The following is a 16,153-nucleotide window of genomic DNA, read 5'->3' as shown; positions in this document are numbered from 1 at the left end:
GGCCTGGGCTGCTGTTGGCCTTTTATGGTGAGGAATAATAAAGCCTTTTAAGTCACTTGTGCAGAACAACAGGAGGAACTTCCCATCAAGTAAGCCCCTTAGCATGGGGCTATAAATAGCACGTCAGGGTTTTGTTTTTGATGACTCAGAAGTATTTCGTTTTGCTCACAGGTTATAGGAAAAGACTGGATTCCAAATTAAGGCAAAGTTCAAAGCATAAAGGTCAGCATTGGTCTTGAAATGGGCATCACAAGGGTCTGAATCATGTTTTTGCTCAGGCTGTTTTCACATAAAATACCCAAAGGAGAAAACAATCAATGCAGCTGCATATCTGCACTGCTGTGCACTTTGTGATTGTGCACTGCTGACATTGACTTCTAGCAGGCTGCTCATTGAGGCTCAAGTGTTGTTCAGCAGTGTAGCCTCTGTGATCTTATTTCTTTTTCAGACATTTTCTTTTAAAGACCCAAATCGTATGGGCCCAAAATATCAAAAAGTCTAAACATAGGCAGCGTTTTCAGGAAGCCGAGAAGCGCTGCAGGAATGACTGTCTCCGGATCCTCCTGTGCGTCGGTTTCTCCTGCTTCTCGTTTCCCCTTTCCTCCTGGAGTGTGGGCGACGGTCGACGCAGCCGGTCGCCCTGCAGACGCAGGAAACCAGGGGCCCAGGAAGCGCGAGGACATCACAAGAGAGGCCGGGCTGTCAGAGTGACAGGGCTCTTTTTCGGCTGGCGTGCAGGAGGGCTATTTTAGGCTCTACCACATTAAAGCAAATTAAGCATAAAAGAGAGCTGGTTTAATCACTGCATTATGTGCTGCAGTTCATGTCTCTTGTCACATTCTGCAGGGCCTGACGCAGACACTCTTGCAATATGGCGGATGTTTACACATGGGTGTAGAGAGCTGGAGGGAGCCGAATGGCTTCAGTATGTTTAAGGGCTCTGATTTTAGTGTGGCAGGGGACCACCTCATCCACCCATTCTCAGAAAGCTTCAGGAAGAGCTCACTCTTGTCCTCGGGCTTCCTGGGCCCCTGGTTTCCTGCGTCTGCAGGGCGACCAGCTGCGTCGACCGTCGCCCACACTCCAGGAGGAAAGGGGAAACGACAAGCAGGAGAAACCGACGCACAGGAGGATCAAGAGATCTGAGCCTTCCTGAAAACACTGTTTTTAGACGTGCTGATATTTTTGGCCCATCCGAGTTCAGTCTTTAAAAGATGTCTGAAAAAGAAACAAGGCCCCAATGCACTGTTTGCGAACACTTACATTTTCTTTATAGGGCATTCATTATGAAACCTGCCACACACACACAAGAAGAAAACGCCCATGAAACATCACCAGACACCAGACACATTTGATGAAAATCTGTATTCGATCGCCCTGGACTTTCTCTCATTATCATTGAAGATGAGACAGATACACCTTGGGAATAAATACAATCCAGTAGGTCATTAACACATTCTTAGATACCTGTCAGGCATGTGAGGGGAGAAATTCGGAAATGGAGAGAGCATGCCTTAAAAAGAAAGCAGCAGACAACCTGCAGGTGCTTTGAGCCTTGCCTGTCCAGTTCCCTTCCTGAGCGCTGGAAGACCAGATTCATGCATAGTGAGCGTTTGGCACAGGGACTGTGTGTGTGCTGTAGCTTTTGAGCATTGCCCTATGTTTCCCGTTACAGGCTCCCAGAATGAAGTGCTGTTAAGCAAACCACCCTGGGTCACCTCCCTCTCCTCTTGGCTTTATGAGCGTGAGGCCATACAAAACCTTGATGGCCAGCCAGCAGGACGTGCGTGCTCCGGGTCTCAGGTCGTGTCCGGATTGCATGGCCTTGTCCATAGGTGGCATCCCTGTGGAATTGCACCAAAGGAAGAATGCAGTGTGAAGTTATGCCTGACTGTGGCTAGCTGCCGCCAGGACTGAACAGCGACGGTTTTGATTAACGCCACATAATTCCCCCACCGCGCTTTGAAGAACAGTCTTGGAAAATCAGATCAGAAATATGGCAAGAATTGTTTCCAAGCACAGAATTACTGGCATACTTGCCCTAGTGCCTCCTTTTCAAGTTATGTGGTTTCAGATATCTCTAGGCTAATAAAACCTCTTCCTGTCTTACAACAGGTGCCATAAAAGAAGTCAAATGCTTGTGCTTTTGTCAGTCAAAATACAGCAGGTGGGGCTAGCACTAAAACAAAACAGTTTCATTGCTGGCTTGTGGAGAAAACTGCATCCCACATACTGTAGTTTGGATTCATTGGACTGCTCTGACCTATTGGGCACATGTGTCCCCTTTAAGGTGAACTGTCGCAGAATAGCCATGATAATGCTGGAATCAAATGAGATTACAGGCACAGGTAGGCGTAAAGCTGGAGACAGTGGAGAGTGGCAGGGATATCTCAGGACTAACTGGAGGGATGTGGGTTCATGGCATCGCTGAGCAAGGTACTTCACCTGGATTGCTTCGGTCAGCTCAGCTATGTGAGGTATCTCTGTAACTCAGGTTGCATCCTATCCAAAGATATTAAGGTGTGATTTTCAGCTCAACTTGCTTGCCCTCTGAAATGCCAAGGACACATAGTTTAGCAAGGTCATGGGTTCAAGAACTGTTGCAGCTTTCTTTGATGCAACACAATGTGCAGGTGTGATCAGAAAACATCTGACTTGTTATTGCAGGCCAGACGAAGGAAAATACACACTTGGGCCCAGCAATGCTTGCCCTTGGCCAGCTACTGGCCACCACTTAGGGGAATTCTAATGGATTTGCATATGGGCAATGACCCAGTTCAGATTCGAACCCACATCTTCTGAAACTACAGGGACTACCCAGCATTTTACACAGAAGCCTTCTCCATCTTTCAGGGAGCTGTGATTACAACACTCTCAGAGTACTGCAGAGAAGAGATAGAGACAATCTGAGAAATTACAGACTATAGCCAGGTCATACTGGAAACTGAATGGTGATAAGTTTCTAACTGTTGAGTCTCACACAATACTGTGTATTGTACAGATCCATTCAGTTCAGAAAATCTAGAGTTCTTCAGAACTTGTGGGGAGACTATAATGTAATTTTGGACTTTGAAACTCAAGAACAGTTCTAAACAGGAGGAAGCCATTTGGCCTGTTTTGTAGTTAGAGCTCTGAAGTTCTGCTCCAGGTGTTTCCTGAAGAAAGAGAAGGTGTCGGCTTCAATCACATGGCTGGGTAGATTGCTCTGGACTCCCACGATCTGCGATCCCATGATATTTTTTGTTATATCCACCTTTTTTGGAAAAGCATGTGTGCGTTTCACATCTCTACCCACGGCTACATATCCTGCTCCCACACACGGGCAGCAGCAGGCTGGCCCCCAGGAAGCACGGCGCCGTGCTGCAGCTTCAGCGCTGACTGGAGGAGAGGCGCGATCCTTACCGACAGGCGGCTGCAGGGGGCGCTATCACGGTCACTGAGCGCTGGCAGAGCCCTGGCGGACTCATCCCGCCCGATCCTCTGCACCGCTCAGCCACTTCCTGGGGGAATCCTGGTCACAGTCGGCCAGTGATGGGCCCCGAGCTCGAATCCGTGATCTCGGAGCTCGGTTGAAGAGCAATTTTATTGCTTGAGCCACTTGGGAAGGGTTCATGTTTCACCCTCTTTTAAAAAGCAAACATTAGCTTCAGCTTTTTTTCCTCTTTAATTACATTTCTCTGCTGCCTTTCATTTAGGCCCTGAGCTGCGAAACACCCAAATTTCACAAAAGGTGGCACAAAGGCAGCAAGGCTGAGTTACAGCTTCGTGTGACAAAGACCTCGAGCCCCAGAACAGGACTGCCTGGGCTGCTACCTGTTGCCATGAGCCAAGTTGTGTTTGACAGGTATTTTCCACTGGTGCCTGTTTTTCTTTCCTTGACAGCAGAGACTTGTTTGAAAACAGTCACCTGAGCTACAGGAAAAGTGCATTCCACAGCACTGCTCTGATAAGATAAGCCTCCTATTCTGAGCTGTAAATCCTGCAGACAAACATTAAAAAAAACCCACAAGAGCCAAATGCCTCTGCAGACAGATCCTCGGGAAGTTTTCCACAGTCCAAGGTTCAGCGTCTTGATTTCCAAACAGAAAAGGCCCTCCCTTGGAAAACTGAAGTTGCTGCACAGGTGTGCGTTTGGAGGGTGTCGTGTGTGCTCAAACACTGCCAATATTCTTGACAAAACAGGGGCAAAAGCAGTTTTACTTTGTATAAAACAAAATCTCAGCATTTTTGATAGATTATACTTGCACAGTGCTAATTAACTATTATGTTTTGACCTGGGCTCTGTAGTCAGCTTATCCGACTGTGCTCATTATGATTTAGCTGATTTATCCTTAACGACCTAGCATAATGATTAATAACTGACGCGTCATACGAGTGAACTTCACTTTCAGCTACTGTGGCCCTCAAAACATGACTGGGGGGAAGGGCTTTCTGCAGCAGTCATTAAGATGTAAAATACAGGGGGTTCACGATGTTTTATGCAAAGGCAGAATCTGCATTTATTCAGTTTAGTTTCTTGTCATATGCACAAGTGTAATGAAATGCGTATTTGCATGTCTGCTCCAATACAAAGACATTAAGGAAACACCAAAAAGAAACACAGAACAGCAGCAGCAACATCAACAGGTTAAATAACATACATCTAAGAGAAAAAAAAACCCATCAGTGTGAGCCAGGGGTAGGGGTAGAGTTCAGTAATCTGACAGCTTGTGGGAAGAAACTGTCTCTGAATCTGGACGTTTGTGCCTTTATGCTCCTGTAACTCTTACCAGAGGGAAGGGGGGAGACAAATGAGATACCAGGATGCCTGGTATCCTTAGCGATACTTCCAGACTTCCTGAGACAGCGAGTTGTAAAAATGTCTGATATAGAGGGGAGCTGTACTCCCATGATGGACTGGGCATATTTATTGAATATGAATTTGACAGAGGATAACATGCGATAGGTTCTGAATGCGTTAACAATCATTCATTACAGGCGCCACAAAGTTTCTAACAAATAATCACATTCAAAATGGGTGTCAAGATATGAAAAACAAAATAAATGTCAGTGCTCCATATTCACCACAGATGCCGTAAATAACTTTATTAGCAGGAGCACAACATCAAGGAATATGTTCTCCTGAACAACAGTACAAAGCTTTGTTAATGGGCACAGTGGGGGAAGAGAAGGACTTTGTTAATGTGAAAGGTTATGAGACAAACGCCCCCAGCTGGCGCACAGAAATCACAAGACCATATGCAAGAGACCAAAGGAAAACACAGCACACAGTTACATACACTAAAGATGGAGTTGATTAATTTCTGCCCAGTAATATTTGTGCCCTGTGATATAAATACCAGCTCTTTACATCCTGAAAAGACTAACCTGCTAGATGGATGTCTTTGTGCTTCATTTCATGCTTGGTGATTTTGCCAAAGCTGTTTCTAGGACAAGACTTCTTCTTTTAACACTGCAGGCTTCAGATTCATACTAAAAGCACACAAAAGAAGTACCCAAATGTCTTACGAACGACAAATTAGAAGATGAAAATATTTTCGCTAGAAAACACTGGGTGTTTGCGAGATGAATCCGTTTCTGTTTAAGAAGAAGACCTCAGCAGATGTTTTCAGGGAGAAACTGGCAGCGCAGGGGACAGCAGGTGAGGTGCTGGCTGCCCGAGAGCTGTCTGGGCAAGAGAAGGAGAGAAGTCAGTTAGGGAGAGGCGTCGTGGCTCCACTGAAAGCTCTCCTGCTCCCAAGGGCTCTCCGGCAATTTCCTACAAACCAGTTCACTGCTCTGCCACCAACCCCCCCCCCCCCATCTTCTCCCTCCTCCCTCAAATCTCACCTGGAAAATCCCCGTTTGTCCCAGCGAGGCCTGATGGAAACGAAAGAGGTGTGGGCGGGAGGGCGTTTCTGGAGCAGGCTCTGGAACGAGAGCACAGCCCTTTCCAATCTGGGTTTCCTGTGTTTACGCACAGCTGTGCGCTGTCCCAGGTCAGCGTGCCCCTCCTGCCTGCCCCTGGCACAGCAACAGCTCTGCGCTGCCCTTTGCTCCCATCTGAGTGGCCGGCCGCCGCCTTGGAGCTCTTTCAGCGGGTCGCAAACACCACCTTTCCTGTGACAGGGCTGCACCTGGACCACCAGAGCTGCAGGGCTGAAGGCAGGAGGCTGCAGTTTTAATGGCCTGTGGACAGGCTGGGCAGCAGAGCTGCTGAAATGACCTGCCAGTTCAGCTGGATTCGTTTAGGACCTTCTGGGAAAGTGTCCTAAAAGACCTGAGTGTTCCCTGTAAAATATGTAGGATCAGAATGTCCTAGGAGCTTCACTAAACCTTAACTTTAGTGGCCTTTTCCCCACTATCTGCTGCGTATACCCCTGTCATCCCAAACTCTGTCAGTGCAGCACCCCCATTCCACACTGGAGCACAGGCCACCGCCCTCGACCATGGAGGTTCACACCAAAAAAAATGCAATAGTCCCTTTGCATGACCACACAAACACATTAGTTCATGTTTTCTTTGTCTCCAGAGATATACAAAAAGATCTGATGCAGTCTTCCTTAAGTGTTGATTCTGGGATGACATAGAGGCCTGGTCATGTTGCTGCCTCACAACTCCAGAGTTCTGGACTGTCTGTGTGGAGTTTGCAGGTTTGTCCGGGTTTGCATGTGTTTTTACCAGGGTGCTCTGGTTTCTTCCTGCTGCCCGAAGGCATGCTGACTGATTTTTTAATTGGTTACTCTGAATGGTCCCTTTCTCCATGGCTCTGTGGGGGACAGCAGTGATGTTGTGCCAGTTCCCCCAGCTCCAGCTCTGTGTGCTGAAGAACCCCTGTATCCTTGATCACATTATTGTTAAAGCATGAGCTAAGCACCCTTACTAATCCTGATATTATGCTTAATCATAATGCTAATGACTTTCAGGTGTTCTTTTCACCTGCAAGTGCAACAGTATTGCTTTTGAGTTTTTCACCCAGATGTGGAGTTGGGAAGGTTAAATAAAAGCAGAAGGTGCGTCAAAGGGACGTCTTGACAAATCTAGAAATACAAATGTGTGAGTTTGCAAGCCCGGACAAGAGTTATTGTGTGTTTAAACAGGGAAGGTTCAGTACCAGGAATCCTATCCAGAGTTCCAGCTGGAAACAAAGAACAGCTATCGCGAGTGCCTTTCGAGGAACAAGGTTTTCCTAGAAATCCTGGAAGGTGAAAGGTTGGGAGCAGTGTGGGAGGGGCTGGAGTCTGTTTTCAGGGGGAGAATCTGACAGTTCTCTCCGTCTGCATTTTCTCACATGAGCAACCCCATGACTTGTGCTGTGTCAGTGGGGGGTGTCCATGCAAACGTTATTCTCAGGGGCAGGGGGTTGCTGGGACCAGTTGTCACCTGTCTTGGGGTTTGACTGCAGCCCTCTGTGCTCAGAAGAATGTTGCAATAGCTTAGTCCTTGACAAGCCCTTCCTCTTGTTTGCAGGAACATGGCACGACTTGAGTGCTCAGACTTCAGCACAGTTTTAGCTGTATTTTTTCCAGACGGACTAGCCCCCCAAGATGTAGGTCTTGCACTGCCTACAAATTTCCTCCTCATTTGTGGAACTAATCATCTCTCTCCTGCGCCTCTCGCAGAGTGAAGTGATCCAGGCAGCTGGACGTGTGGCTGTAGCACAGCTGCTCTCTGCAAGCATGGCCTGACGCAGGCGGCAGGGAGGAATGGTTTGTATACCGTGGGCACAGATGTGCAAAATTCAAAATCAAATGCTTCTGTTTTAGGCCTAGGGAGGGGCAAGGAGTTCAATTTTAAAAAGACAGGGCTTCTATCTGACACGATTGCATTGTATTGATTAGGATACTTTGGGGGGGTCTGGTGGTTTTTCGTTCTTCCTGAGCCTGTCAATATTGCGCCAATGTGTTTTGAAAAGCCAGGTGGCACAGTGGTTAGTATTGACTGATTGCTGCAATGCGGCCCTGGGGCCCTGGGCTCGGTTCTGGACTTTGGGTGGAGTTTGCACGTTCTCCTGGGTTTTCTACCACAGTCCGGAGACGTACCAATGGGTTAATTGGCTTCTGGAAAAAATGGCCCTGGCGTGAGTGTGCGTGTCTGCCTGGCATCCTGTCCAGGGTGTATCCTTGTGCCAGATGCTTGCCGGGATATACTGCAGCTCCTCTGTGATCCTGTATTGGATGAAGCAGTTAGAAAATGGATGGGTGGAAGTATACTCCCCCATCGGATCTCCCCAACAGAAGGCGAGATCTTAGTGATACATTTTGAAAGTTTGCTGTGCGTTAATGTTGGGGCTGGGTTTTCCTTTTGTTTACAGTACCAGTGCACAGCACCTGTCTGTTTACAGCCTGGTTATCTTTAATCGATCAGACCAGATGCTTGGCTTCTTTATCTACAAGAGCTGATCCACCTGCCTTAATGGACACATGCACTGATTAATAGACCAGTACATAAACAGTTTCACTGGTATGGCGGTGGAAACTATCAGCCACCCATCAATGCAAATTCCAAAATAAATAAAAATCCTGTTCTTCTAACACTACTTTGATTGATAGAATTGTCGTGGATGTTTTAATGATCCTTTTCCCAGCAAAGTCCCTTGCTTTCCTTTGGTTCTAAAGATGGGATCCTTGTTAGGGAGTGAAGAAATAACATTGGTTCATAGAAACCCACCTCATTACAAGGAAATCTGCACAGTTTGTTTCTGTCTGAGCACAGTATACAGAACCTGTCAGACGAGTGCATGTTTCCGTGCTGTACCAGTATCTGCTCTGGGTAACTGTTTTACATCTTTAGTTTTCCCTCCACATCGTGAAGGCTTGGGGGATCGCTGTCCTGTTACTTCAGGAATCTGGACTGTGCTGGTGGTGGTTCAGCCCACACGTGGCATTTCAGGATCAGGGGATTTCAGCTGGAAAACTTTACTGAGACGTGCTGCTTGGAGGGACCAATCTACCCTGTAAATCCCCTGAAATCTTTCTCTTCTCTTCCCCCTGGGACACACGTTGTGCACAGGTGTCATTCCAGTTATGAGCAGGGGCAGTTTGAATTACAAGCTCGTGATGCCCTGGAGCTCTGAGGGTGCGAGTGTCGCCTAAAGTGTCTAATGAGTCAGACTGTGTGCCTGTGGTGCCATCCAGACTGGAAGATAAAGAAAGAGCAGATCAGGGAGATTGACTTCACCTCTGAAAACAGTGAGAAATTGCATCACCTGTGAGCATTCCTTTGTACCTTGAAATATGCTTGAAGAGCAAGTGTTTTTCAAAAGCTGTAATTGGCCAAATGCCTGCATTTGAGTTTGGTTAAAGGTTTCTGTCTGGTAAGCTGGGGAAATTGGAAGATACCCGGTTTGGAGGACCAGAAAGAGGAAGCCCTGCCCTGCTCACTAAAGCAAAATAATATACAGGAGATGGGGGAGGTTCGCATTATTCACTTGTGCCAGCCTTAGATAACTGAGTGGGAGCTTGGAAACATGCAGCAAAGCACAACTGTGTTCATTTCTTCACCAAAATAACAAAGCAAGCTAGAAATAGGTGCTCCTGCCTGCTACAGAGGAGGGAAAAACTTATTCAGCAAGTAGGGGCTGCTCCTGAAACTTCCCAACTTCAGGGTGGCCCTGGAGACTGGGCGTCCATCTGTCCTGACCGATCACTTCCCTCAGAGCGCCGCTCGTGTGAATTCCCCATGCCGGTGACTGGGAAAAGCAAATGGAATTTCCCCCCTCCTGTGCACAAGGAGAGCTGAGACACAGACAAAGCTGCCAGCCTCTCGAGCACCGTTCTGGCGCAGCTTCGTGGGGAAGACCGTGGCTCAGGGCAGCAGGAAGCCCAGCAAGGTGACTTTGGCAGTTTACACATCCAGGCCACAGACCCGATAATCCCCTGCAGTGCTGTATTAGCCTCATTCAGACGCTTATCAGAGCTCCTGGCGCGGAACCAGTGTGACCCGCTGGCTCTCAAATCATGCCACCTGCTGTGCCCAGGCTTTCTTAGGCCAGGGTGGCTTCGATTGCCCAGGTCTGCCCAGTGCATCAGGGACGCACACGGGCGCCTCCACAGGCTCCTGGAACTGTGCGCCTGCCCCTCTCCGAGATCCGCCAGTACCCTCGGGAATGCGGTCCGCGAGCTCTGGTGTCCGCACCCAGCGGCTTTCCTGCACAGTAACAGCTCAGGGGCAACAGGAGGATCCAGAGCTGAAGAGATGCTTACCGGCCTGTCAGAAAGCGCTGCTTGACGAGTGGTGTTAAAAAGCAGTTTTATTAATTACACTGTTCACTTATAGTAAGTAAATACATTCTGCTTTCTTTTCATTCGCTACTCCTCGTTGTCTTGTACTTGTATGGTCTTTTTTATGATTGATGCAATATTTGCTTGTCTGAATCTAAAATTATCTGTCCATTGGTAAATGCGCTTAACGTTATTCCTCATGCTTTCAAAAGCAGAGGATTCCTGCCGTTGCTCATTTTTTTTATAAATGTGCAATTCAAACTGCCATGTATTCTCATAGGCTGGGATTAGTGCTAATCTTAGATTGTTTCACCTACATTACTAGCCCAGGCTTAGTGCCATTAGTCACTGCTTAGAAAAAAAATCAGCCTCAATATTTTCAAGCACTTTGCCTGCCATCTTCTCTCTCTTCAAGGGTCAGTTCTTTCCTGCCCTGTAGCACATGTTCATTTTTTTTTCTTTTTTTTCTGTTTTCTGCTCAAGTGCTTCTTTGCTTTAAAGGGTCACTATCATGAGAAAAACAGATTCCCACAAGGCACAGTGTGTGGGGATCAAAGGGAGGTGGGAAGGTGTATTAGTAGACTTTCTGTAACCTTGAGTAATCATTGACAAACTCTGTGTGCTTCAGTGCATGGGACAAACAGCCCAGCCACCCTGTTGTGGGTGCTGAGTCACTTGGGGGTGGTGTCAAGAAGACAAGACTCTTAGATCATTATGATGCTACCAAACAGCTGTGCCACATGGGCAGACTGGCCTTCTCTCATGTGTGAGCTTTACAGTGGTAAACAATTTCCACTAGGCTTCAGAGCATTGTGTGACACTGATATATTTCCTCAAACGCCTTTTCCCTTGCTGTTTCCTCTTGCTGACGACGTGAACAGGAAGCAACTTCATTACCATAAATGCACAAAAACAGTGTGCTCCTTCAGGTGTTTTAAGGTGGAAAGATAAAATTGAAAAGAATTCTCACAGTCTCAGGATAAAACTTGGCACAGGAAACCAGAGTGCACAGTCTGATATTTTCACTTCTTCTCTGCTCGCCTAGAGTGTTTCCAATGTGCCTGCAAAAATGTCAACACTACAGTACCGTTTTTTATTAATCTGAACATAAAGTAAGTGCTCAGATTAAATTGTAGTTCACCTGCAGCCGTGATGTGCAGAACAGTGTGACAGAGGAGAAAAGACAGAGTTTGCACAGTGAGAGCCACTCTGATGAAGTAACAGTGCAGCTTTTAAGCACATCCCCCTGCACATTTTAGTGCTTGCAAAAGCTGTTACCCATGTCCTCTCACTAATCCATTCACACATGACATGCCAGGTCAGCAAAGTGCTGCTTCATCTGCGTGTTTTTCACACTCAACGGGAAATGCAGTGCAGCTGCAAGCAGTGTCCTGGGCTTGTGTTCGCTTCAGCATTTCCCTGAATGAGGGTCCCAGGGGTCTGCCCTGTCCCAGCTAGAGCAGACATGGCGTGCTCGTGCTGCAGTGTCTGACAGACGTGTCTCAGGCGCGTCTGTTGCTGCGGAGATGGCAGGTAACCCTGTCGGTGTGTCAAACCTACACAGGAGCTGAGAAAGAAAACAATGCAGCAATTGTGCATGTTCAGCTGGCTCTGGTACAAGTGCAGAAAATTACATGAGGTTATAAATTTGTAGTCGCCCATAATTGCATGTGATTTAGAAATTTGTGCCGAGAAAATGGTGCTAATGATTATACATTCCAGACAGTCCAGGTTTGCAGAGTCTGTTCTTACACACTGTACTGCTGCTTTGTTGTGCTTCCTAGAAGCTGAGTATCTACTTATACGGAGGTGAAGTCTGTGTACAGAGCCGCCCTGGATATTTTCCTGGTTATTAATGGCTCAGGCAGCGCTGCCCCAGATAATCACCTGGGAACATACCGTCTTGCCTTGCCTGCTTTAGACTGGATAACCACTTGAAAGGTACCGCCGTTTTGAGCAGGGATTGTCCTTTCCATTCTGATTGTCCTTTCATCATTTCTGCTGATTTGTACCCCATCAGTGCCTTCAGACTCAGTTAGGAGAGCTAAAGAGAACACGGAGATAAGGTTCTCGGAGCCCATCGTCCTGTTTGCTCTCCAGAGGCACGTGTCCTGTTCACCAGCTCCAGGAATGGAGATGGTATCCGCAGGTGCTTCACTGGAGCCCGTAGGACAGCCTGCCTCTGGGAGGTCAGAACCACGGACCACTGTAAAAATCTGAGTCTGCTGTCGAACCCGACTCCCCCTCATGCTTCTGCACAGATGGGAAGCAGAGGTAAAAAGTGCACGTGCTTCCGAGCATGCCTGGGCTTTCCCAAACGCACGTGTTGGCTGTGTGTCAGTGGGAGTCAGACTGTGTGTCAGACAGACGGGGCTGTCTCCTCTGTCAGCCAGCTCCTTCCAGGTGAATCCCAGTAGCGTTCAGGCAATCCAGTGCCAGTCGTGCCTCATCCTGTGGCAAGGAATGGCCCAGTTGCTTTCTTGTGCTGTGCCCTGGAAGTTAGTATTTGCCCGATCCATTTAAGGTGCCATTTAAGTTGTAGGCTTAACCATTGAGTTTACTCTGTAATATATGATCACATTCCAGATAATAATTCTTTTCTATCCTGGTAGTATTGAGACTGGTACTCTGGGGGCCATTAACATGCCTGGGGAATATTGCCTGTTCTCAGTTCCTACAGCAGATATGGAGACACCTCCATGTCTTAAAAACCCTGGTATGCTTGATGTTTATTATGTTAGAAGTTATTTTTGGGTGGGTGGGGGGTGGGACAGCAGTTTTAATTAGCATTTTTATTGTTACATGTTACAAGTTTTATAGGAAAACTTTGTTAATGACAAAAGTGCTTTAAAGTCACAGAACTGAAATGCAAAAACTAGTTATGTGCAGAAATATTTTGACAAAGTCTGGAGTTTTTTTTCCTGACTCTTAATCTTTTAACTTACATGTGTTGATTAAGAACCATGTAGGAGAAGCAGGATTAGAAACAGGCCTTCAAGTTGTACTGCTGTGCACCTGTTCCAGTTACTGAGGCACCATGCACGGGCCCTTGAAAACAAATCATGTTTTTTTGCAAGAAGAAACCCATAGGCTGTGTGTGTTGCTCTAATGAAACATTATTTAATAGTGTCCCCAGGGTATAGCTAAAGTACTCACGCTCACAACATTTCCCAGCCACACACAGCCCTGTTGTTACAAGTGATCACAATAAACAACTCCAGGCATGACATCATGAGCATGTCAGCTAGACAGCAGGGCAGCTGTGTATCGTGTCTGACACGCCCCCACCCCCAGGTCCTCTTCACAGAGTGGCACAGAAAGCAGCACAGCTGTTGCTTTAAGGTCACAGACTCAAAGTCACAGACGGTAACTCACAGGGTCGCTCAGACTGACTGCTTTAGTCATCCCAAGCTTCACAGGAGAAGTCAGATGTTCGCTAGACAGGTTACGTGGCTACAGTAGATTTACGATTCCAGCAAGGTCTCATCAGAGCCCTCCAGATCCTTCAAAAGCACAATTCCATGATTTACGCAGGTTCAAGGGGTAGCCGATGATTTTAAGAAGCTCATGAAAGTCCTGACTCACAGCCTTCTGTGGGTCTTTCTGTCTGATATCACTTATCAGAAGTGATCATATACCTCTGACTTGGCATCTGGTTCTTGCGCTTTCGCCATATAACTGAGGCACAGGAGGGATTGCCCTCCATAGTCAGCCAGGTTCGAGACTGAGACTTTGTCTGTATGGGTAAGGAAGTTTGTTTTGGGATGTTCTGGCTGTCCAGGTGCCAATACACCCTCTCCCTGCTTTATGTAAGACTCAGCCTACACAAATTCAACTTCATGTAAAAATCTCCCAGGGATGGAGTTACAGAAAGTGTGCGTTACATATGTAAAGAGAGGTCAGCACAGCTGAATGGCGAGGAGCGAGCATCATCCTGTCTCCACCAGCGTCCAGCAGGGCTGTTTTACACTCTGTCTCCCTCTGTTCTCGCACACATGCCGCCTCCCCAGGCTGTCCTCTCTCCAGACTTTCAGTTACTATTTACTGCGGATTTTTTCAGTGCGTGCTCTGGCATTCTAATTATAGGGTTTTAAAAAGTTGAGCAAAATGATTTTATAAGATTTTGAATGGTAAGGCTGTGTAAGTGTTCATGAGACTGCTAAGAAAATGTTGCTTCCAGCTTATGTCAAGTTGTAGGACAGTTCTCTTTCATTGGCTGTCGGTAGCCTGTAGACTCCGCAGAATAACTGCTGCACATACGCTGAACCATGCACAAATAAGAGCGAGAGGTGACAGAACAAAAGACATCATCCAGCCTACTAGCTTATTGATCTAAGGATCTTGTTCAGCTGTTCCTTGCAGAATCCAAGGGAATCTGCTTCCATAGGATGTCTGGACTGTTCCAGACCTCCACACCATTTGTGTAAAGACGTCTTCTGTTTACAGCCTTCAGTGCCTTCAATCCTGGTTTCCATTTGTGTTCTTAAAGTAGGCTTCTAGGATGGCTCTTGTCTGTACCTTGCAGGATTTTAATACTGTGTTAAGCTAGATTCAGGATGAGAAGGAAGAAACTGTATTAACACAGATGAATAAAAACGTACTTCATCTTGAAGTCCCAATTTTGATTAAATATGTATCTTTCTAAGCCAAATTTCAAAAGCTGTTTTGTGAAACAGGTTTGTTTTTTCCTGTTTACTGTGGTCCAGTCCAGTTTTCCACAAAGTGCAACCAAGCATCTTCAAGTTCAGTTTGGAGCTGTATGTGTATGAAGTAATGATCCAGAAGAGCACTAATTCACTCCTTCATCACAGTGCTTCTGTTATGAGTTGTCATACGTACAGCGACTAAACTTCAGCAGTCGGTGACACCCCTGTTCACTGCAGTGACGACACGGTGTCAGTGTTCATTGTAAAAGACCTGCTGAAATGTCTGGTCTTTGTTTTTGCAAGGCCTACAGGCACGTGTCTTAATAGCATGTGGCTTTTATTTAACATACTAGTTGTGGAGAAGTGTTTACTGACATTTAATTTCTATTAAAAGTAAATGCCGGTCAGAATATTTATTGAAGCTTTTTGTTTGCAGAATATTTTTCCCGACTGAAATTTTGTGATTTTGCAGTAGTTTGTGAGAAATGGTAATAAGCCTCTGTTGTTTCTGACTTTGTCTGCCCACAGTGTTTTCTCTATTGCTGGGGCCTTGAACCGATGGCAGAGAATGTCAACGACTAATAACATAGCGCAGGCCAGGAAGCTGGTGGAGCAGCTCCGAATCGAGGCTGGGATCGAGCGCATCAAGGTGAGCCTGTCTCTGGCGGAGTGCAGCACCATGCAACACCAGCATCGGCATAAAATGAATGGCCTGGGTATTGCTCTGAGATCTGCAGCTCAGTACCTTACACAAAGTGGAGCACACCCCGACACCAGAGTACCCAATGCTGGACCTTAATAATGTCACGTGAGGTTCAGATAAAGGAGAAAACAAAGACCTTGTGTTAATCATTTAAGCCCATTCAATCCTCAGTGCAGAAGGGTGATATTTATACTTCAGGCACAGAGGTGTGGGGACTGTTTAGCTCTGTTTGGGGTTTCTATACTGTTCTTCAGTTTAGAACAGGCAGTTATTTTCTTTGGTCCCATATGCAGAGAATTTGGAATGGAATTTGGTTTTTTTAAAGACTTGGGTGGATCTTGCAGCAGCTCCCACACCCACAGCGCAGAGGCGTTCTTCGTGTGCCACACCCACGGGCACCTGGCAGCAGGCTGGCGCTGCAGTCCGCCCTGGTCTGCCCGCCCTGTCTGGGCCAGTCACGCCCCACGGTGACCCCTGTGTTGACCTTGTCACCCCCATTCAACTCGTGGACCTTCCCTGAAAGCCAGGGGTTGGAAAAAGAAGAAATGAAAGCTTGAGCGTATGTGTGATCTGGTTGAGCGTGGACCACCCTGTTATATATA

General features: G+C 46.9%; 1 protein-coding gene across 2 annotated transcripts in view; it reads left to right on the top strand.

Moving 5' to 3' along the window:
- The window catches only part of gng7 (guanine nucleotide binding protein (G protein), gamma 7), a 105,322-nt gene that overhangs the window by 79,176 nt on the left and 9,993 nt on the right, over positions 1-16,153 (top strand). For both annotated transcript variants that reach the window (XM_088907469.1, XM_088907470.1), the window contains exon 4: positions 15,377-15,497. In XM_088907469.1, the coding sequence (XP_088763595.1) occupies positions 15,417-15,497 (81 nt within the window). In that variant the 5' untranslated portion in view covers positions 15,377-15,416. The remainder of the gene's footprint in view (positions 1-15,376; positions 15,498-16,153) is intronic.

The sequence above is a fragment of the Atractosteus spatula genome, chromosome 28 (genome assembly GCF_055471065.1).
Source record: "Atractosteus spatula isolate fAtrSpa1 chromosome 28, fAtrSpa1.hap1, whole genome shotgun sequence".
NCBI lineage: Eukaryota > Metazoa > Chordata > Actinopteri > Semionotiformes > Lepisosteidae > Atractosteus > Atractosteus spatula.
The sequence above is the reverse complement of the archived record's forward strand: the minus strand, read 5'-3'. Positions and strand labels throughout refer to the sequence as shown.